At 35.3% G+C, this 22,969-nt stretch overlaps 1 protein-coding gene across 4 annotated transcripts in view; it reads left to right on the top strand.

Moving 5' to 3' along the window:
• Positions 1-22,969, top strand: part of GPBP1 (GC-rich promoter binding protein 1) — a 76,326-nt gene that overhangs the window by 47,560 nt on the left and 5,797 nt on the right. For 3 of the 4 annotated variants that reach the window (XM_078449681.2, XM_060635741.3, XM_060635742.3), the window contains exons 6-12: positions 2,519-2,585; positions 3,645-3,704; positions 10,465-10,649; positions 11,214-11,354; positions 13,982-14,149; positions 14,599-14,786; positions 20,960-21,062. In XM_078449681.2, coding sequence (XP_078305807.1) covers positions 2,519-2,585; positions 3,645-3,704; positions 10,465-10,649; positions 11,214-11,354; positions 13,982-14,149; positions 14,599-14,786; positions 20,960-21,062 — 912 coding nt within the window. The remainder of the gene's footprint in view (positions 1-2,518; positions 2,586-3,644; positions 3,705-10,464; positions 10,650-11,213; positions 11,355-13,981; positions 14,150-14,598; positions 14,787-20,959; positions 21,063-22,969) is intronic. The other variant, XM_060635743.3, reaches the window with a different exon arrangement.

Raw genomic sequence — 22,969 nt, 5'->3', positions numbered from 1 at the left:
AAACAATGGCTGAGCTTGCTAGCTTTTTTGCAAGTGCATCATAACATCTCTGAAAAGCTTTTAAGCTTTTGGAAAGAATATTTTACTAGTACATTTTATTTAGACTGTCTCTTTTAAGTAATGTTTTATTATTCATTTATTACCTTTTTTTATAAAATTATTTTAACGTTTATTTTTGAGACACACACACACACACACACACATACACACACACACGCACGCACACAGAATGTGAGTGGGAGGTGGTGCAGAGAGAGAGGGAGACACAGAAGCTGAAGTGGGCTCCAGGCTCTGAGCTGTCATCACACAGCCTGATGCAGGGCTTGAACTCAACTAATGGTGAGATCAGACCCAAGGTGAAGTCAGACACTTAACTGACTGAGCCACCCAGGTGCCCCCATTCGTATATTACTCTTAAGTTACTTCCAGGATAGTTCTCCTTGTCTTTCAGCTACTTTATTCAAAAGTTTCTTAGTGGTTAGGGAAGGTAAACCACTTGTTGGCTTAGGTCAGATACAATTAGAAAAGTTAACTCCACTCTTAAAAACAAATTATGAACTAGTTACAGACAGAATTTTTTCTTTCTGTATGTCTGTCTCCCTTTCCTCCCCTTCCTTCCCCTCCTTTTTTTGAGAGAGCACGCGCAAGTGAATGATGCGGGGCGGGGGGAGATAGAGAATCCCACAAGGGGCAGAGGGAGAGAGAAGTGGGGCTCATCTGAATTGGGGCTCGTGCTCACCTGCTGCAGGACTCGAGTTCACTAACTGTGAGGTCATGACCTGAGTTGAAGTCAGATGCTTAACCAACTGAGCCACTCAGGTGCCCTACAAAAATTCAGAATTTTCTTAATTCTTCTTTATTTTTAAATCTCACTATGTGACTGTCTAAACACACTGCTTCTCTAGTTGCATGAAAAATTGGTCTCGTGTAAAATCTTCCTGATCTTGGCATTTTTTCTTGTGGTTCATCTCTGGTAATTTATTATTTGTATATGTTCGTTCTTCATTCAGTATATATTTGAGTGGCTCTGAGTCTAGCTGTTTTGCAAGGTGAAACAAGATAGCAAGGTCCTACTCTCACTGAGTTTCTGTTCTATTAGATGTATTCACAACATAAAAAGAAAGTAATTAGTATTTTGTAGAAAATTTAGGTAAAAAGTGACAGGACGGCTACTTTTTGGAGATCAGGAGACGTTTCTCTAGGGAAGTGACATTTAATCTAGGGCCTGGTTGGTAAGGAGTCAGCTTTATTAATCCTGGGAAGAGGGCCTAAGGTGGGGAGCAAGCTTGTAATGTTTTGGGGGAAAAGGTCAGTATGGGTAAAGTGACTATTCAACCAGATTAGAGAGGTAGCAGAAGGTTTTGATTGAGTAGGACCTGGGCAGGTAAAGGGAAAGACTTTCAGTTTAATTATAGGTGCAGTAGGACGAAGCTCCTTTGGATCAAAGGAAAACTTTCGATCATTTGATCTGATTTTAATTTTTTAGAAGAATATTTTAGTTGTTCGATCTTGAATGAATAACAGTGAGTGAGAGCAGGGAGACCAGTTAGGAAATAGTGGTATTAGTTCAGAAGAAAATGATGGCTTGGCTTGAACTGTGTAGCTGTGACTAGCAAAGATAGTGTTTTTGTTACTTTGTTACAACAGCCTTGTTGTCGCCGTTGCTGATAACTTCCGAGGTCATGATCCTAGCCCTGAAGATAGATAGACCTATAGTGTAATTTCTAATACTGTATTTTTTAGAAAGCACCTATTGCTTCCACGAAAGTCTTCTCAGTCTTGTTAAGTTTGTATCAAGGAATCATACTGGTATGCATGTATACTCTTTTGGGACTTTACTTAGTAATGTCATTAGAGTGTAAATAGTTTACTTTTGTTGGTAAGTAAAATATATCAGGATTCATTTTATTCAACATGGGTTAAATACCTTCTTTAAGGCAGGCATTGTTGCTAGGTAACACAGAAAATACCTGGAAATTTAGGATTCTAAAATTGGTTTTGAGTACACATTCAATGCTGAAATCACTTTTCTTTTTAATATCCTGTGAATCACTTGTTGAAATAAAAATTTGTACTTTGTTTTGAGAATGAGTGTGTTACAACGAATGCATCCAGCAACGAAAACCTAACACCTGTTGGGAGTAGTCTGATTTTTCTCTTCCTTGCTTTTGACCTTAGGCTAAGAAAGGGTGATTTTTTCCAGTTGATGAAAAGACCACATTGCCTTGTTTGCTCTTTTTTTTTTTTTAAATCCACGCATTCTCAAGTAGTTGGGGGTAAGAATATTTAAAGACCATTTCCTTGTTTTCTCTTTAGTAGAAGTGAGTATAGATAGATAGTAACCATTTTGATGGTTAGCAGAATAAGTTAGTGAGGTTCCTGAATGGTCTTTAATAGTTAAGAGTTCATCGTATCATATCAGGGTTTTTATCAGTATGGTTTTGAGATTACTTTTAAAAGGTTTATTTTTAAAAAATGTGAGCAGCGTGAACATTTATTTTCATTCCAATTTTTTCAGCCATCTTTAAATCCTGAGTATGAAAGAGAACCAAATCAGAATAAATCATTAGCTGCAGGTGTATGGGGTAAGTAATTTTTAATTTAACTTTGAGGGGTATAAAATGTTATTTGTATGTTTCACTTTGTTGTGTTTTTAAAAATAAAGAGTAGTCTAGAATTAAACTTACTCTTGTAAATATGTTTTTGAGTGCTCAGCTACACAAAACGGTAGCACTTACCTTTTAAAAAGATACTGGGGATAGAAGGAGTTTGATTTGAAATACTTGACTTGCACAGATTAGTACCATTAAGTATACTCACGAGTTTTTTTAATGGTTGTAAGTTAATGTAATGAATCAATGTTGTTTCAAACTCAGCCTGATAATCTTAAGGAAACAAAAAACTTAGTTTAAATTTAATTTTTAGTTTTTCACAGTTGAAAACTTAAACTGAAAAGATAAGTACTTCTAATCATAGTGTGACATAAAATTAATCTTTTTTACTTATGAAAATGGTTATACGTAGAGAGTATTAAATACTTGTATAAATTTGCCTATGGAACTAATCTGTTTGGAATTATTTGTCTTTTTGATTGTCAGAGCTTAATGACTTTTTTTTTTTTTGGTAATAATCCCTTTTCTTTAAAACTGCTGAGTTTAATTTGATAGCATCTTACAGAAGATTAAAGCGCACTCATATAGTACAAATCAGACAGCTTTTTAAAGATTCAAGTGAAGTTTAAAATAATGGAAAAAAATTTAAATATGAAGATTTGATATCTGAAAAATAAATTATTTGATGCCAAATTCAAAGGCGACGAATCCACTTTGGAACTTATACACATGTTCATTTGTATTTTCCTATTGAAAATTATCAACTTACCAAATAAAAGGATTGTGGCTTGTGACAGCATACTAGTGCTAATGATAAAGGCATTATTTTAAACTTTGCCACTTCCTATGCTGTTCTTTAATGTATTTATGGGTGATAACTCTGGGGCATTACTTTGTTTTCTTTTGATCTCCCGATTTATTTAAGGGCTTTTTGAGGGTGGGGGTGGGGGTGGTCAGACACTTTTGTTAGAACCATGTGAATGGCATTGTTTTTTCTGTATTGCAAATTAGTATTTCTACCACTCTCCCCAGGCCTACACGCCCAGACACACACATACCCAACCAAAAAAATCTCCCAAGCTCCTCTCTTAGGTATGTTTCCTTATTATTCAGTTTTTCTGGGAACAGCTGATTGCATAAGAATATAGAACCACCTGGAAGGTGTTAAATAGAGTCTCTTAAGAAATTAGGAATAATTTGGATTTGATTAGAATGAAAGTAAATAAAAAATTAATGTCAGTGAGCTTTTGTCATATAAAATTACCTATAGATACTATTGGTGCTGATCCTTGGTTAATTTAATAATTTTAGAAATGATTTAAAGGCAAGTACATCTTTGAAAATATTGAGAATAAAATGTATTAATATAAAGATTTTGGTTCTACTGTTTCAGGGTTGGTCTAAGGATTTTGAGCACTAGTTGAAAAGATGTTTAAAAGGAAGATGTTCTGTGCCTTAGGTAAACTAAGAAGTGTGTTTGCATTAGAAAAAAGAAAATGGTTAATTGTGGCTTGATTAACTGTTAAATTCCCAGTACTTCCCATAGGAATACAATGAAGTTTTCATTGTATTACACTTCACTATTCCTTTCTCACTTTCCCCCCTGGGTTCCCAAATATCGTTTTCCCCATTGCAACATTTAAAATAGCAATGTTCCTGAGGAAGACATGAGAGAATTTTAGGAAAGACTTCAGTAGAACTTTTCTAGTGCTACTTCCTTCCAGGTAAGTAAAAATTTAATAACCAAAATGTAATATGTATTAAACAAACCAGTTTGTCCCTGAAACTGTCCTTTTGTAGATCAGAAATTGCAAGAATCTAAACAAAATATCCCAATTAAAAAAAATACCTTGAGGGAAAGTAATTAAACTGTTTAAAATATAATTACATAAGTGTAATTCTACTTAGAACTTATTTAGCTTTTTTAAAAACACCTTCCTGCAGCTTATATCTGTGACTTTTTTATTGTTTTGATCTTAATCAGGAGCACTGTTGTTGGGTGTCCAAGATTAATGCTTACTAAATTAATCTATATCTTTAATACTTGAAAACTAAAAGGTACTTGAGTGTGCCTGTGACCTTTTTAAAATACTCAGTTGTGTGACTGATATATTTGGGAGGTGAGAAAGAGAAAAAATGATGTGTATATGTTTGTATACAATTTGATACATAATTAGTAATTGTTGATTTGTGTGTTTTCAGAAGTACTACTGGCTATTTTTGTGTTGATGAATTATGTCAGCAATATATTATTGGCAGAGTCTGACATTTAGTTCTAAAGATACTAAATAATGAAAAATTTCACTCATAGTAATTAATTTAAGCATAGTGTTGTTTAAACTTAGCATTTATTTTTGTGTCTATTCCTTGATAACTTGATGAGCTTTCCTGTTTTTTGCTTATATTTGATATACTACTTAAGAGCATCAATATTCATTTTTAAGAATTTTATTTGCTTGGCTTTCTAACAGCAAATTGGTGACTATTTCTTAAAGATGGGTTATTTTCTAGAGAATTCCAATTATAGTAGCCAAAAGCATACACATTGAGTGACATGCATGTTTGCATTAAGTGAATTCGATTATGATGAAAGCCAGTGAATTTTGTTTTTTAAAGGAGCTCTGTAAGTAGAATTAGGAGAAAGGAATAATCCTTACCGAATTTCTTTGTAAAAGTATCTGTTGGTAGTCTATACGTGGAAATGACTCCACTTTCCTTGAATGTCTTACGAAAATAGTTTTTAAACTTAGAACAAGAAGAAAAAGGTAATGCAACATACGTTAAAGGTTGATGAGGGAAAATTAATAGAGTTTGATGAGACAACTTGACAGAAGTCAATTTTACTTGGTTGGAGTTAGAAGTATTATTTTGTTCATCGTGTAAGTTCTTTTAGAAGTATGAGTGATGTAGGGGGCCTTATTAAAGAAAAAACACCATACCCCTATTGTTGGCTTACATTATAAGTTAATGAAACTCATTTGTTTCAAACTTCTATTGTGAAACAAAGCAGATTTGTACATTAAAAAATTGAAAACCAAAAAGATTCAAACCACGTCAGTTTCTTTAGTCGGAAACATTTAGTTTTCTGCATTAAAATTAGCGTTCACAATAGGAATTTGTTTTTATTGCTGAGGTTTGGGTTTGATATTTGTGTATTACTGTATTTTATGTGACTAAGTTTCTTCTTCAAATTAGTGTGAAAACTTAATTCACATGTGATTCACCCTTCATTTGGCCATATGCTTTTGTTCACCCCTTAAAGTTAACTCTTTTGTCAAGATCATGAAACCAAGTCAATAACTTGGCATCAGAAAAGGGTGGACTTTGATCTCACTTGGTAGTACGCAGACTTTTTTTCTGACCATTTAGTTACAGGCCTAGTATGCTTATTTTTAGTTGGGGATGGTAAAAATTTGAAGTATTTGGCATAGCAGTAAATACTTGAATTCCCATTTTCTCCACTAGTATATAATATAGTAGTTAAGGACATTAGTTATGGAATGAGATAGATCAGGGCCCCTAACATTAGGTGTTTTACCTGATGGTTAGACTTTTGGGTAGATTACTTAATCTGAGTGAATTTTCTCATCTCAGAGATGAGGGTGATCACAATTTTAATGAGAAAAGCAGTATAAATATTAAATTGCATAAAATATTAAAATTATTGTGTAAATCAATCTTTGTAAAACACTTGATCATGTTAGAGTTGTTTAATGAACCTGAACGTTAGCTAAGTTATGTTCAAATCTAGTTAAGTGATGGATATTCTTGTAGATTCATTAAAAGGCAAAAAAAGAGGAATTTTTAGGTTAGAGATCAAAGAATAAAGTAATAAGTGATTGAATCAGAAAACGTATAGAAGACACTTGGAGGGAATGTAGTGAAAGACAAGAGGATGAAGAATTGAAATGTTTGCTCTTAACTACACATGTTGCCAAATTAGTTTGTATTATAGGTGGCAGTATTTTAATTGTTTTTTTCTAGAAAGAATTGAGCCAGTCCTCCTCCCACCATTGACTTTGTATTTAAGAAAAAAAATCTCTTGTATCCATAGATATTGGGAGAGTATAAATAACAAGGAAATAAAGGGATATTTAAAGTCAGTTATTGTCAGATAATAGTTTGTGAGGGTAGCAGAAAACAGGTATATGAAAATCTAAAACTCCTTTGCCTTCAGGTGTTTTTAACTTAAATTTCAATGACGATGCCTGCTTATCTGAGTTGGAAATAATATGGACATGTAATTTACAGAGGAAGTCACTGAGATCACTTACTTTCTAGTTTTTTTTTAATACAAGTGTTTGCATATTGTTAACCAGTTGACAAAGTAAATGGAGAAAGAATAGAAGGAGACATTGGATACTGTTTGAATCTAACTGCTTCAGCACTTGAAAGATTAATGTCAGAATTTGTAGGGAGAATCTGAACAGATGAACATGTTTATGTTTATAAGTACATTTGATTCTTGAACGGTGCAGGAGTTGGGGGCCTTAATGCCTCTTACCCCACCCCTTTGGTCGAAAATCCCTGTATAACTTTTGATCCCCCCGCCCCCCAGACTTAAGTACTACTGATAGTGTACTGTTGATTGAAAGCCTTACCGATAATATAATTGATTAAAACATATATTGTGTATTACATGTATATTGTGACAGAGTAAGCTACGAGAAGAAAACCTTATTAAGAAAATCATAAGAGAAAATATACTTATAATACTGTTATGTATTTATTGGAAAAGTACTTGCATGTAAGTGGACTGGTGCATTTCAGACCTTGTTATTCAAGGGTCAGCTGTAATATAAATGACTCAAAATTTGGACAGTTAGTGCTGCCATCATCCTTTCCATTACTTTTATTGTAATGGTTGCTATTAAGAGCTCTTGTTATTAAATGGGCAGGTTTATGTAGTATATTCAGCACAGTTACATAGGATATAGGTTAGTCTGTGTTTATTTCTGTTAGACTTTTTCTCATCTTCTGTAATTTTGTAAATCAACTTAAAGTTTAATACAATATTGAAATATGATTGGAAGCATACTATAATGGAGATAGTCTGACTTTTCTAGATTTTTTTTCTAGTATTTTAAAATATTTTACAGTAATTCTCTGACAGGAGCTATTGTTTTTCATTTTATAGATGAGAGAATTAATAGAGTTGGAGCAAGATTCTATCAATCTGGTATAAATGTCCATGTTCTTAACCTCTGTACTGTACTTACTTTGCTACTTAGTCTTCTATGATTTATTTCTTAGGCTTCACATTTCTTCTTTTTTTTTTTAAATAGGTTTCACACCTAACGTGGGGCTTTAACTCAAGACCTTGAGATAGAGTTGCATCCTCTACCGACTGAGCCAGCCACATGTCCCTTCACCTTCCTTCTTTATAGAATATTCTGTCTTTGCCCTGAAGGCTTCTTTGAGGAAAAAGCCACATTATTTTTTGCTCTAGATGTCCAGGAATCCAGTTTTAGGAAAGTGAACTTAGTAGTCAGGAAGTATGTTGAGGTTTAAAGATAACATACCTGTTTGCTTGTCTGCTCTCTCTCTTCTGCCTTCTAATTTTGATTAATGATTGCTTATACACAAAAGTTTTCTTTATTTTTTTCTTGAACCTTCAGCTTTCCATGTGGGATCATTTTTCGCCTGCCTATAGTACATTGTTTAGGATTTCCTTTAGTAACTTTCTTTTCATAGCGATTGATCTTTGAAAAGTTTCACTTCTGCCCTCTGCCATGTGTGGCTTTTTCAAGTACAGGTCTGTAATCCAAGATTCAGGGGTGGATCAGTCCCATCCTCAGCTGTTAGGTTCCTTTGTGCACACTCAATAAAAGTTTTTTTCTTTACTTCTTGATAAATGTGGGTTGACATCACCCCTTGCTGATGATGGTGACTCTTTTCCTGTTGTATTTGTTTTCCTCCATTATAATAATTTTAACATAGGACCTACTTTAAGGTAAAGAAGGTAAACTTGTGTGCTTAATGGGCCATTTTGAACTGGAAGTGTGCTTATCAGTCATGTTTGAACTTCTTTAATTGTGGTGTACTGATAGAAATGTCCTCTGTTTCAGCACTTGACTTTCTGAGACCTTGCAAACTCTTACTGCCTTTTGCATTTCCCAGTATCAGTCATTACTGCTTCTTGAGATTCCTTTTAGCAATCTTTTTTTTCCCCAGTTTTATTCTCACTGTCATCATCTGTTTACCAGAATAATTGCAAAGCTTAAATGGTTTAGTGCTGTTTCTAGGGTTCTTTTTTCACCTGTGAGATCTTTCTTTCCCTTCTATCTTCTTTCTTCTTCTTCTTCTTCTTCTTCTTCTTCTTCTTCTTCTTCTTCTTCTTCACTTATTTTGACAGAGAGAGCACGCATGTGTCTGAGCAGGGGAGGGGCAGAAAGACAGGGAGAGAGAATCCTAAGCAAGCTCCATGCTGTTAGCACAGTGCCTCTTTGGGGGGCTCGATCCCATGAACTGTGAGATCATAACGTGAGCCAAAATCAAGAGTCAGACACTTAATCAACGTTGACACCCGGGCACCCTGAAACATCTTTATACTTAATTTTTGTTTTGTTGACTTAATTGTGTAAATTCTTTAGAAAAGCTGTATATTGCCGATTTAATTTCTGTTTTTGTGTGACCAAAGATTTCTTTCTTAGCCTTTATTCCTTGGGCCTTGTAAGGCATCCAAGAAGTTGGAATATTTGCCTTAGTAGATTAGCCATGTGTTTAACTTTTAAGAGGATTTGCTCAGTTTGCTCTAGGTTCTTGTTCTTTTATACATCAGCAGTAAAATGAAGTAGCATACCAGCTCTATATTTTGAAGATTTTGAAGCCTCAGATGAAGTTTGAGAGTCTCTTCATGCCCCTATAAGTCCTTGTTTAGTTTTTGAGATGATCCAGTAGGAATTTTGGTTTGGTTTGTTTGAGGTGGGGCATCATCACAAACATTTAGGCAACTCAGCATGTCACAGGAACTTATTTAATACACAATGCTAATCTTGATTTAGATTTCCTAAGCTTTCTCCCCTTAATTCTTTTATTCTAAACTCTTCAACTATGAAACTGACACTTAGAGAATTTTTGTAAAGGAAGAAAGACATACTTCACCACAATAATTGTGAACATGCTCATGTGTAATACCTACACTAACTAAATTCTAGGATTAAAATTAAACTCTATGGGCAGTTTTTCATATTTTAGCAATTGAATTTCTCTTGAGAAAACAGCTCTGTTAGCAATTATTCCTAGTACTATCTTCAGAAGAATTGAGTTTGTTACCCTATAACTTACATAATGCCTTCATTATGGTTAGATGGCCAGTAAATATTTGAATGACTTGGTATTGTGAAAATAGAATTCTGTTTTCTATTAGTCACAACTTGAGTAGCAATTTAGAAATTGAGGGACTATAGTTCTTTGTTTATTGATAGTAACTTTGTGAGATAAGAATGAGAAGGAGTTAGAAAAACTATTTTTTGAAAATGGAGAAGAGGAAAATATAATGTACTTTATATTCTAAGCCTTAGGAGACTAGAATGAAATTTGCAATTAAAAAAATTAACGTTTTAGGCCAGTGTTCAGCTGAATTCATTTGTATTACTTGACATTGTGCAATCCTTGCTATATTCTGTTTATGTTTTAGCTTTATTTCTGAAGCAGGAATATAGCTTATACTTATTTAGCTTAATTATTTTGCCCAGGAAGCAGCAATTATTTTTAAATATAATCAAGGATTGGATTATGCTGTTTGTGTGTGTGTGTGTGTGTGTGTGTGTGTGTGTGTGTGTGTGTGTGGTTTAATTTTATGCTAAAATTTAAACTGTATGTAACTCTTGCTCGTGCTTTATTTATGCAGAATATCCTCCGAATCCTAAATCTAGAGCTCCAAGGATGCTGGTCATTAAGAAAGGTAATACAAAAGACTTACAGCTATCTGGATTCCCAGTGGTAGGAAATCTTCAGTCACAACCAGTTAAGAACGGGACTGGTCCAAGTGTTTATAAAGGCTTAGTCCCTAAACCTGCTGCTCCACCTACAAAAGTAAGTTCTAAATTGTTTAAAATGCAAGTTTTAAGTTGGTACCAATTGGGTTACTTTGAGAATAGAATGTTAAAAAATTTTATACCAAAGTGGGAGGGGTTGTTGGTGGGATACTGACTTTAAAGTGGAGAGTTCACCCATTGTGTATCATTAGTTTTAATTATCTTTTAAATGATGTGTGTGTTTGCTCATGTATGTGTTTTCTTATATTACTGGTAGTAAATCTATAAAATTTTGTTTTGCTAAATAGTACATAGTGCTGTTTCCTTGGTGTTCAGTTTTAGGTTTTTGGAACTCGTACTTGTGTTTTCTTGATTTTAGGCAAAACAAACCTAACTTCAGGTTTGTAAGACCTTGTAAAAATAGTAATGTAGTCAGATGTTTTTTGTCTAAATACCAGGCTTTGATTTTAGTTGTAGAAAAAGAAGAGAAATATGTAGGAATGATGTAATACAATAATTATTTTTATGAGTCACACACAGTCATCTGTATTGTGTTCACTTTGTTTTTCTCCTCTGAATAATCTGTTTTTGATAGACATTAATGTTTGATGTTTTCCTCTAGCCTACTCAATGGAAAAGCCAAACTAAAGAAAATAAAGTTGGGACTTCTTTCCCTCATGAGTCTACATATGGTGTTGGCAACTTCAATGCTTTTAAATCAACTGCCAAGAATTTTAGCCCATCTACAACTTCAGTGAAAGAGGTATGTTATTTAAAATTATTCCTGAGGAATGCAACATATCTTAATCATACAGTGTAATAGTGAACAAAAGGCATAGATTGATTAAATGAATACATTAAAATGAGATATTTTAGTTCTTCCCTAAAACTTGATTCAAGTACTTTGCTCTTTGCTAATCAGTTTTGCACTTTAAGTATGGATAATTTAAATATATATTTAAAAGTTTATTAAAAATTTTTTTTAATGTTTATTTATTATTCAGAGACAGAGCATGAGCATGGGAGGGGCCGAGACATGGGGAGACAGAATGTGAAGCTGGCTCCAGGCTCTGAGCTGTCAGAACAGAGCCTGATGTGGGGCTTGAACTCACAAACTGAGATGATGACCTGAGCTGAAGTGGGATGCTTAACTGACAGACACCCAGGCACCCCTCTTAATGTTTTTTTGAGAGACAGAGCACAAGCAGGGAAGGGTCAGAGAGAGGGGGAGACACAGGATCCAAAGCAGGCTCCAGGCTCTGAGTTGTTAGCACAGAGCCCGATGCAAGGCTCGAATCCATGAACCATGAGGTCATGACCTGAGTGGAAATCAAGAGTTGGACACCCAACCCATTGAGCCACCTAGGCTTCCCATTGCCACAAATAATTTTTAAGAAAAGAATTATGACAGTTGCAGTTTTGACATTTGTGTTAAGAGTTAGGCTATGCTGTAGGATTGAACTTTGACTGAAAATGAGGATTTGTATCATATAATCTTCCATTGGGTATGATGGACATTTCATTATTTTATTAACATGTTTTATTAGTGTTAACACTTAAGGGGCAAGAGAGGAGAAGAGGGAGGGAAAGGTGCATATTGTTACTTTATGGACTTAATATGCCTGGTAGCTTAAGTATTTTTTTGTCACTTGGCCAGGTTTCTGAAACTTCTAGACCAGGGAGTTCTCTGATTAGTTGAGGATCAAAAGACACTTGTGACTATGTTGCTACATTTGAAATTGCTCTCAGTACTTTGTTGGAACATCATAGCCCCTCATAATCATAGAAATTTAGAACTGGAATGAAGGGACCAGCATTCATAGCTGGTAATTGTGGCTTAGATTCCTTATAGTTTGTAGATAGTGTTGCCAATAGTTAAGCATTACGGTAGTTTTCCATGGCTACAAATTTTTGTGACACGGAGTTGTAACATTCTGTTTTCTAATGTATTCCACTGTCAGAACCCCCAAAACAAAAGGACTCTAGTACAGGTCTCTCCCTACCTCCCTCTTGCCCAACCACAAATATTTTCCTTGGTGAAATCCTACCTGATAAACCCTCTGTGTATCTGTGTGTAAATAATTATAAAATAGGTTTTATTGGAACTATTATTAGGACCCTAAAACTGAGGAACACAGTTTTAAAAACCACTCTTATATGTATTTTAGGCATATTTAAATAGCTTTAGAATATTTTATAAAATTGTATTTAAACTCTTAATTTAGGGAGCACCTGGGCAGCTCATTCAGTTAAGCATCTGGCTCTTGATTTTGGCTCACATCATGATGTCATGGTCGGGCTCTGTGTTGGGTGTGGAGCCTGCTTTAGATTCTTTCTCTCCCTCTCCCCACACCCTGCTTGCACACATGCCTTCTCTGTGTCTCTCAAAAAAAAGTAATTAAAAAAAACCCTCTTAATTTAAAACAGTAGTTTTCAGTATTGCCAGACCTTAATTGTTTTATGCTATAACAAAATTGTTTTGGTTTTGTTTTGGTTTTTAACGTTTTTATTTATTTATTTATTTATTTTATTTATTTTTTTTTTAAATTTTTTTTTTCAACGTTTTTTATTTATTTTTGGGACAGAGAGAGACAGAGCATGAACGGGGGAGGGGCAGAGAGAGAGGGAAACACAGAATCGGAAACAGGCTCCAGGCTCCGAGCCATCAGCCCAGAGCCTGACGCGGGGCTCGAACTCACGGACCGCGAGATCATGACCTGGCTGAAGTCGGACGCTTAACCGACTGCGCCACCCAGGCGCCCCCGTTTTTATTTATTTTTGAGACAGAGAGAGACAGAGCATGAACGGGGGAGGGGCAGAGAGAGAGGGAGACACAGAATTGGAAGCAGGCTCCAGGCTCCGAGCCATCAGCCCAGAGCCCGACGCGCGGCTCGAACTCACGGACTGCGAGATCGTGACCTGAGCTGAAGTGGGACGCTCAACCGACTGAGCCACCCAGGCGCCCCTGTTTTGTTTTTTTTAAAGAAAAGTCTTTTGGGCACCTGGGGGGCCGAGTCGGTTGAGTGTCCCACTTCAGCTCAGGTCATGATCTCGCGGTTCGTGAGTTCAGGCCTCACATCGGGCTCTGCCAACAACTCAGGGCTTGGAGCCTGCTTCGGATTCTGTGTCTCCCTCTCTCTTTGCCGCTCCCCTGCTCACGCTCTGTCTGCCTGTCTCTCAAAAATGAATAAATGTTAAAAAAAAATTTATAGAAGAAGAAAGAATCTGCTCATTCACTGGGGTAGATAAAACATACAGGTATAGAAGAAAATAGACTTAAAATCATTTTTGTATTGTGAATAAAGATGAAATAGGAAGTTATGGTAGTTGTGAGCTTTATATTGATACACTTTGTCTACATGTTTATTAATATTTCTGAATTTTTTCTAGTGTAATCGCTCAAATTCCTCTTCACCTGTTGACAAACTTAATCAGCAACCTCGTCTAACCAAACTGACACGTATGCGCACTGATAAGAAGAGTGAATTTTTGAAAGCATTGAAAAGGGATAGAGTAGAAGAGGAACATGAAGATGAAAGTCATGCTGGCTCAGAGAAGGTAATTGAACTTGTAGTAACTCTTGGTTTGACATTAACATGTCATTGAACTATTTAGACAAATAATCATTTAAGACCTTTGAATAAACTTTATCAAAATAATCATCTTCCTGAAAGCAACGCTAGTTTGTTTATTTGCATAAAGAATGACTTCCTTTCTGAAGCAGTTTTTGCTCATTCTGGTGTTCCTGTGCAAAAATAATGTTTTCTTCTGTTTTCCACATTGCCTATCTTCATCCTTTTGATTTGCCTTTGTTGAATAGTCATGAAGAAATAGTTGGAAAGCTTTGGGGTATCCTTCACAGCTTAAGTTTACATGGTCTGAGAATGTCTCCTAAATTTAATGATTATAACATTTATGTATTGTCTGGAAATGTAACAAGAGTCTATTAAAATTTTAGCAATTGTATTCTGTATCTCATTCTTTTTTTTTAACTCCCCCCAAACCAGGATGACGACTCATTTAATTTGCATAACAGCAATAGTACTCACCAAGAAAGGGATATAAACCGAAACTTCGATGAAAATGAAATTCCACAAGAAAATGGCAATGCCTCAGTAATCTCCCAGCAGATCATTCGGTCTTCAACCTTCCCACAAACTGATGTTCTTTCAAGTTCGCTTGAGGCAGAACACAGGTTAGTATTCATTTTTATTCTTTTCTTTGTGTTCTTTACAGGATTTTGATATTAGTATGGAAACGTTGTGATCTATTTAACAGTTTTATTGAGTTATTTACCACAAATTTTGGTGGTAGATATTGGGAGTGGAATTGATATGTTTAACATTTTGAGACTGCCAAACTATTTTCCAAAATGACTGTACTGTTTTACATTCTCATCAGCATTATATGAAGGTTCCAGTTTCTCCATATTCTCACCAACATTTGTTACCATCTGCCTGTAATTTAGCCATTCTTTTTTTTTCCTATTTTTTTTTTTTTTTTAAGTTTTATTTGAGAGAGATAGCACAAGTGGGTAGCAGTGAGATCATGACCTGAGCTGGCCCCTAGAGTCAGATACTTAACCAACTGAGCCATCTAGGTACCCCTAATTTAGCCATTCTAATGGAAATGAAATGAAATGCTATCTTTTTGTGGTATCTTTAATATGTGGATAACAAGAGGTATCTTTAATACGCATTTCCCTTAAAACTGACAGTGACGAACATCTTTTCAAGTACTTATTAGCCATTTGTATGTCTTTTTTGAAGAAACTTCTGTTGAAATTCTTTGTCCGTGTTTAAAGTATTTGTCTAATTGTAAACATTCTTTATATATTTTGAATATAAGTCCTGAATCATAGGCATAATTTGCAGGTATCTTTTCCCATTGTGAGTTGTCTTTTCACTGTTTCAGTGGTACTGTTTGAAATAAAAAACTTTTGATGAAGCCCTTTTACCAATTTGTGTGTGTGTGTGTGTGTGAGAGAGAGAGAGAGAGAGAGAGAGAGAATGTTTGTCCTGCCTCCCCCCTTACTCTCCCGGCCTTCCCGTAACTCTATAGTTAAGAACAGGTATTTTTTTGTAGAAATGCCTTACCCTTCATGTGGTCTTGAAATAAACCACATGGTTTAGCATTAGTAAATGAAAGATTTGTGGACTTCTGCTTAATTGCTTTTGATTGTTTTGTTTGTTTTAATTTTAAAAGAAGACTTTAGTTGTGTTACAGAAATATACTTCAACTGATTTAACTCCTCCATGAAGGGAGAAATTATGGCACCAAAACTTAAGCTCTTCTGCCATAGATACTAGGATTATTTTAGATTACTGTTCAGTCTACAGTTTTCATTTTTATAAGCTTGATTCCATACATATTTATGCAGTTTGCCAATACAACTTCTAAAGCAAGAAAATGCTAATATATGCAGTTATATCATCATGTATTAGTCTGCAACTGCTTTGTGTAAGACGAAATTTAAAAAATTTTGTTTATTTTATTTTGAGGGGGAGAGACAGTTGGGCCGGAAGGGGCAGAGAGAGAGAGTGAGAAATTCCCAAGCAGACTCTGTGCTGTCAGCAGAAAGTCCCACGAGGGGCTCGAACTCAGGAACCTGCGTGCAGATCATGACCTGACCCAAACAAAACCAAGAGTCTGACGCTCAACCGACTGAGCCATCCAGGTGCCCCAGTTGTCAGGTTTAATTATATCATCAAGATAGTTTGAATGGCTCCAACTGATAGATTTGTGGTATCATGACTTGAGCAGAAGTCGGGAGCCGGACATCTAACCAGCTGAGCCACCCAGGTGCCCTTGAATTGTTGTTGACTAAAAATTCTTAACACCTTCTGGGACCAGGCTAAGTGTCAAGTGATACTTGTTAACTGCCTTAGTGATCAACTTGACTTTCTGTTTGGTTTAATGCCATTTCTCAGAGAATTTCATTTAATTCTAAGACAAGGGGAAGTGGGCTGTACCTACTGTGGAATAACTTAAAAATTTATATTAAAGACTCCTTTAAGTCTTTGGTCTTTTTGGCCCAGTTCATTATTATTTATTATCCTGATGATTTTGGTTCCCTTTTACCAAAGTATGTTCTGCTCTTTTTAGATGCAGCTGTAACTATTGTATATTAGAATACAGGCATTTGTTTTGATTTTTATAATCCCATACTAACGTGGACTTCATTTTTCCTTAAAATAATTTATTGGGCTGATGATAAATGCAAATGCCCTTTTGATGAGAGTTAATTTAGCTAGATGAATTTCGAGCTGACTTAACTAGGTAATATCTATAAATTTCCTTGTTTGGGCAAACTGTATTTTATTACTGTACATTTAGTATGAATGGATCAGAAACTACACTTTTTATTCCCACCCCAGCTGTAGAATTCCCGTTTACCTCATACTATATAGATTGTGGCTGAGATTAGGCTGAGTAATGTCTGCAATGTCCTGTGATGCAGAAAATAATAATAGTAAGCATTAATTCCTTTTTTAGAATATAGGCATAAGTAGACATTCCAGTATTTTTTCCCATTATTCTAGTATATCATCTTATATACCCCCTTTGAAGCTACTGTTCTGTAGTATAGGTATAATTTGTGACACAATTTCTCTATCAGGGATCTGTTTCTCTTTTATAAGTAGTGCTGGTGCGATCATACTTGTATTTATATCCGTAAACATTTGTATAAGTGTGTATAAAACATTACTAGGAATGAAGTTGATTGGTCACATGGGCACACCTAATTAGACTCTGCTTTGTTAGTACCCAAAGATGTTTTTTCCACTTTCCATTTTTACCAGTAGTCCTTTAAATATTTCTATTCAGACAGTTGATAGAAAAGAAGTCTTGTCCATAGAAAGGAAAGTATACAAACCAGACGTTCTAATGATAGTAAAAGATGAGTTTTCTTTTAGGGAAGATACAGTATAGGCGATAAAATAAAGGTAAATTATTTACCTATAAAATCTCTTAAGACTGTGGTAAAAAAAAAGTTGAAACTTAATGCCTTTTGATTTTTATATATGCCTTCAGTATTTTGTAGCAAAAGAAAGTTGAGCCATACTTGTTTGAAAATATTCTTGATAACCCCGATACCTATAATGAGTGTTTTAATTTTAACACTTCATTATTATTTCTTCATTTGCAGACATATTTAGTGTAGGAAGTATTTTGGTGGTTTCTTTGATTCATGAAGACTCCGGGAAGAGAGATTTGAAGTTCCACACCTCAATACAGTTTGATCCTCTGGTGGTGACTAACAGGAGAAAATGGAGAGAATAGGGTTTAGGAACCAAGCTAAATAGAGCAAGAAGAGAACATTCTAAATTGGAATAAGCTGTAGCGGGGATGGGTGGGAACCCATGCTGCATAAGGAGATTATCAATGATGACTACTTAAATGAATATTTCATTATATATATGTCTTTTTTTTTTAAGACCTAATATTATTTTGTGGAAATGTTGTGTGTTCTAAAAAGAATTCCAAATCAGTAAAAAGAAGTAAACCTACTACTACTTTGGAAACATTTTAACTTTTTAAAATGTTTATTCATTTTTGAGAGGGTGAGTGGGGGAGAGTCAGAGGATCCCAGGTGGGCTTGGCGCAGTGAGTCCAATCCAGGGATTGAACTCCTGAACCTTGAGATCATGACCTGAGTGGAAGCCAGAATTTTTTAGCTTGAGTTTTCTTTCTGCTTAATATAGTATATGTTGTGTATGTGTTCCACAGATAATATATTAATACATTTTTTAGGTAACAAAGTTAATGGCTTCTTCTAGATGTGGGGTTTTATTTCTTTGAAAAGGAGGTGGTATTTCTTTTCCATGGCTTTAGATTTCTTGTAAACTTTGGTTCTTAAGTTGTGTGCATATTAAGTACTTACATTAATTGAATTTAACAAACCAGGTGTCAGCGATACAGATCACAAGGATGAAGATTGTGTTGCTCACATGTGTAAACTAAAATATAAAATGAAAAGTTATAGAAAATGTAAAATAGGAAAAATACGGTATTTTTAATTTGGTGTCAAGTTTCTTAATTATTTTTTTAAGTTTACTTATTATGAGAGAGAGAGAGAGACAGAGAGAGAGAGACAGTGTGAATGGGGAAAGGGGAGAGGGAGAGAGAGAATCCCAAGCAGGCTCTGTGCTGTTAGAACAGGGCCACATGTGGCGCTTGAACTCAGAAACTGTGAGATCATGACCTGAGACAAAACCAAGAGTTGGACGCTCAACCAACTGAGCCACCCAGGTGCCCCAGTTGTCAAGTTTCAATATATCATCCAGATAGTGAGGATAGCTTGAATGTTAGAGGGGGTAGTTGTTGTTAAAAGCATCAAATGAATTAGCACAAATGAGTGCCAGAGAAATTCAGGGGGAGTTTGGGGTAAATCTCATAGCTTGAGTACCAGTCAGAAAGTTGTAATTCAGAGCTAAATTAAATCTTTAAAGGTGAAACATTATCTTATTAATGTGGATAACTGGATAGTCGTTTTGGAAGAAGAGGGTGTGAAGGGATGTTTAGGGTTGAATACATAACCTCGTTTGTTTTAGGAGCAAGGAGTGGAGTATCTTGACAGGAGAGTATAGTCCTTAATGGAATTAGAGGTGATGTTGAAGAGGCAGGGCCTTCCAGATTAGTCAAGCACTGTCATTGCTTCAGATGAAGAAATAGCTCAGGGAAGTGAAGGAATTTACCTTTGTTCTTTACCTGTTTGTGGCCCAAGTCTTCTGCTTCTAAACCTATGCTTTTTCTAATGTAAGAATTTGAATTTGTGGTCATGGTGTTCAAGTTAAGGAGTTTGTTCTTGAGGAAGTGGAAAGCCTTTGGAAACAGTTAGTATGTAGTTATTGTGAAAGTGGTGTAAGGGTGATTTGGTAGTATTGTGAAAGAGCACAAGGAGAAACGCTAATGAGAAGTAAAGGTACAAATAACAGTCACAGTATATTCCTAACTGTGGGGAAAATTATTTGTTTTGAAAGCTATTTCAGGAACAGTTAACAGTTACACCCTCTGGAAGCGGAAAGATGTGAGAATGGACATTTAGGAATACTTGTCTTTTATACAATTTGAAATAACTTGTTTTGTTTGCATTATTGTTTGGTTAACATGCAGTTTTTAATAGTGAAACTAGTGAGTATCTAGCAAAAGAAGTTAGATTGCTTTACCAATCTAAATATGTAGACTCTGGTCTGGATGGCATTGGGAATGAAAATACCATTCCACAGGGAAGCCATCTAGGTTAAAGAGTGAAGACTGTGTTGGAAAAGTAGTGTTAAGTGATTAAAAGGATAGTAATTAACGATGATTATGACATTTTGGTCTAGAGGGTTTGGTACAATATATACTAACTTGGGAAGCTGGAAACCAGAATTCTGTTTCCTTCTTTGCTGTCAGGTAGGCAAGTTATTTTACTTTAGTGATCTTGGTCTTTTTACATTTAGAGTATGAGTGTAGTGTTAAATTTTATTCAGATTCTCTGAACATTGATATTCTGAGATTATTTGAAAAGGTACAGGACTCTTGTGGCAGGCTCAAGTTGAAAGATGAGTAGCCATAGAGTAACAAATATTTAAGAGATATAATTATTAGAAAACAAATTATTAACAGACCAATACATGCTATATATATATAAGTGGCCGAAACTTTGAAATTGTTGAGTCAGATGCATCAGCTATGACTATGGTGGTGGTGTTTACCTGAGTGGAGAAAGTGGTTGGTTCCCCCTCTCTCCCCTTTGGGATTCTCTTTGCCTAAGATGGAGGTATTTTCTTTAAAACATGGAAGGAAAAGAGAATAACCTTATGATTTTACTTATTTGGATCCTAGTTAAGAGTGTTTAAAAAAGTTGTCTTTCTGTTATTGTAGAGCATAATGCCAGTTTCAAATTGAATTATGTGTTAAGGTTGATGACAGGTGGTATCAACAGAAAAATACAGTGTAAAATGCAAAGTAGGGAGTTATATAACTCAATCTTTTGTCTTCAAAGTAAAAAACTTAATGAGTAGCTAGCTAAGAATATGATGGATTGTTGTGGTGTTAAAGAAAATGAGGAGTATTGCTTTTACTTTTAGTGTAAGAATTTAGCAAAATTTTTTCAGTGTCTAGAGACCCTTTTGCAAATTTCCAGCCTAGAGAACCTCTGACAACAAGGTAAAGCAATTGTGCAATTTATTCTGAAGCTTATTGGGGTTTAAGCTTACTGGTTCATTTTCAGAAAGATTCAAAAACAGAGTAAAAAGGCTCTTTATGTATTTTGAGGACTGTGTGTAATGGATCTGGATGGTGTTTTCTTGCACATAATATAAGTGGAATTATCTTACTTGGGAGAAGCTCTCATTTACTTATTTCCTGTCCTTTTTTCAGATTATTAAAGGAGATGGGCTGGCAAGAAGACAGTGAAAATGATGAAACGTGTGCTCCCTTAACTGAGGATGAAATGAGAGAATTCCAAGTTATTAGTGAACAGGTAAGAGGACCTGAATCATACAGGTTCATTTTAAATTGCCTTTTCTTAATGAGAACAACATATTACATTAAGCATTTTTTAAGGAATTTCCTACTTAGGAATTTATTAGCCATCACAGCATAGGTCAGACTGCACTGACAGTGTGGAGCTCTTTGTGAGACTCAGTCACGGACTGCGAGATCATGACCTGAGCCAAAACCAAGAGACAGAGGCTACCCAGGCACCCCGGAATTGCCTTTGTTTTAAACAGGTCTGCAGTGTTTGGGAATTAGTGTAAATAATATGTCTATGATTTGTCATGTTCCAGACTTTTTTTAAAAAATAGTATAGGGATAAAAAATGGAAAACATCAGTAGCTTCCCAGATGGCTTCACCTTTTACCTTTTCCTTACATAAGAATATTTAATGCTCTAACACATCCTGGGTTTTTTTTTTGTCTTCATAGTCTCCTTTTTGAAAGAGTATTAGGAAATGTTTGCTAGAATTGGAATTGCTAGATCATTTGGTCATCTGTGTTTAACTTGAGGAACTACCATACTATTTTTCCACTGTAGCTATACCATTTTACATTCCCACCATTGGTGCTCAAGAATTTGTTTGTTTGTTTATGGTTAGTAGCTATCCTAATGGTTGTTAAGTGGGTATCTCTTTGTGGTTTTGATTTGCACTTCTGTATTGGTTAGTTGATGTTGACTCTTCATGTACTTACTGGTCATTTGTGTATCCTCTTGGAAGAAACGTTTATTCAAGTACTTTGCCCATTTTTAAATCAGGTTGTTGCTGAGTTGTGGCATTTCTGTATGTGTTGTGGATTTTCAATCTTCTATGATTTACAGATAATTTTCTCATACTCTGTAGTTTGCCTTTTTTACTCTTTGGATTGTATTCTTTGATGCAAAGAAGCTTTAAATTTGATGTAGTCCAGTTTATCTCTTGTTTTCCATTAGTTTCCTGTACTGTTATGTCATATTCCAGAAATTATTGCCAAACTTAATGTCATGAGTGTTTTCTTCTTATTGTTCTGTAGTTTTGGTTCCTACATTTAGATCTTGGATCCATTTAGTTAGTTTTTTGTTTGTGTTGCAAGGACTACCTTAATTCTTTTGCATGTGGATATCTCAAAACTTTGTCAAAAATCATTTGAGTATGCATTGTCTCTTGAACAACACAGGTTTCAGCTGCCTGTGTCCCATTTTATATGCACATTCTTCACAGTAATATACATGTATTTTCTGTTATGATTGTCTTAATGTTTTCTTTAGCTTTATTATAAGAGTACTATGTCTAATATATACCATACAAAATATGTTAATTGACTTTTTGTTATCTGTAAGGCTTCCAGTCAACAATAGGCTATTAGTAATTAAGTATGGGGAGTCAAAAGTCATACATGGATTCTCAGCTGTGTTAGGAGGGGAGTTGGTGGATTCTCAGCTGTGTTAGGAGGGGAGTTGGTGCTCCTAACCCCTCCTGCATTGTTCAAGGATCGACTGTATATGAAGGGATTTATTTCTGGGCTTTCTGTTCCATTGGTCTTTGTTTTTTTTTTTAAAAAAAAAAAAAAATTTTTTTTTTAATGTTTATTTTTGAGAGAGAGAGAGAGAGAGAGACAGAGACAGAGCTCAAGAGGGGAAGGGCCAGAGGAGAGGGAGACACAGAATCTGAAGCAGGCTCCAGGCTCCGAGCTGTCAGCACAGAGCCTGATGCAGGGCTTGAACCCACAAACTGAGATCATGATGTGAGCCGAAGTCAGACGCTTAACCGACTGAGCCACCCAGGTGCCCCATTGGTCTTTGTTTTTATGCCAGTACCACGTTGTTTTGATGATTGTAAGTCTGTAATAAGTTTAGAAATCAGAAAGCATGAAACCTCCAACTTTGTTGTTTTTAAAGATTGTTTTGGTGATT

This window comes from Panthera onca, chromosome A1 (genome assembly GCF_046562875.1).
Source record: "Panthera onca isolate mPanOnc1 chromosome A1, mPanOnc1 haplotype 2, whole genome shotgun sequence".
In the NCBI taxonomy this organism is placed as follows: Eukaryota; Metazoa; Chordata; class Mammalia; order Carnivora; family Felidae; genus Panthera; species Panthera onca.
This window is presented reverse-complemented; position numbering and strand designations above follow the sequence as displayed.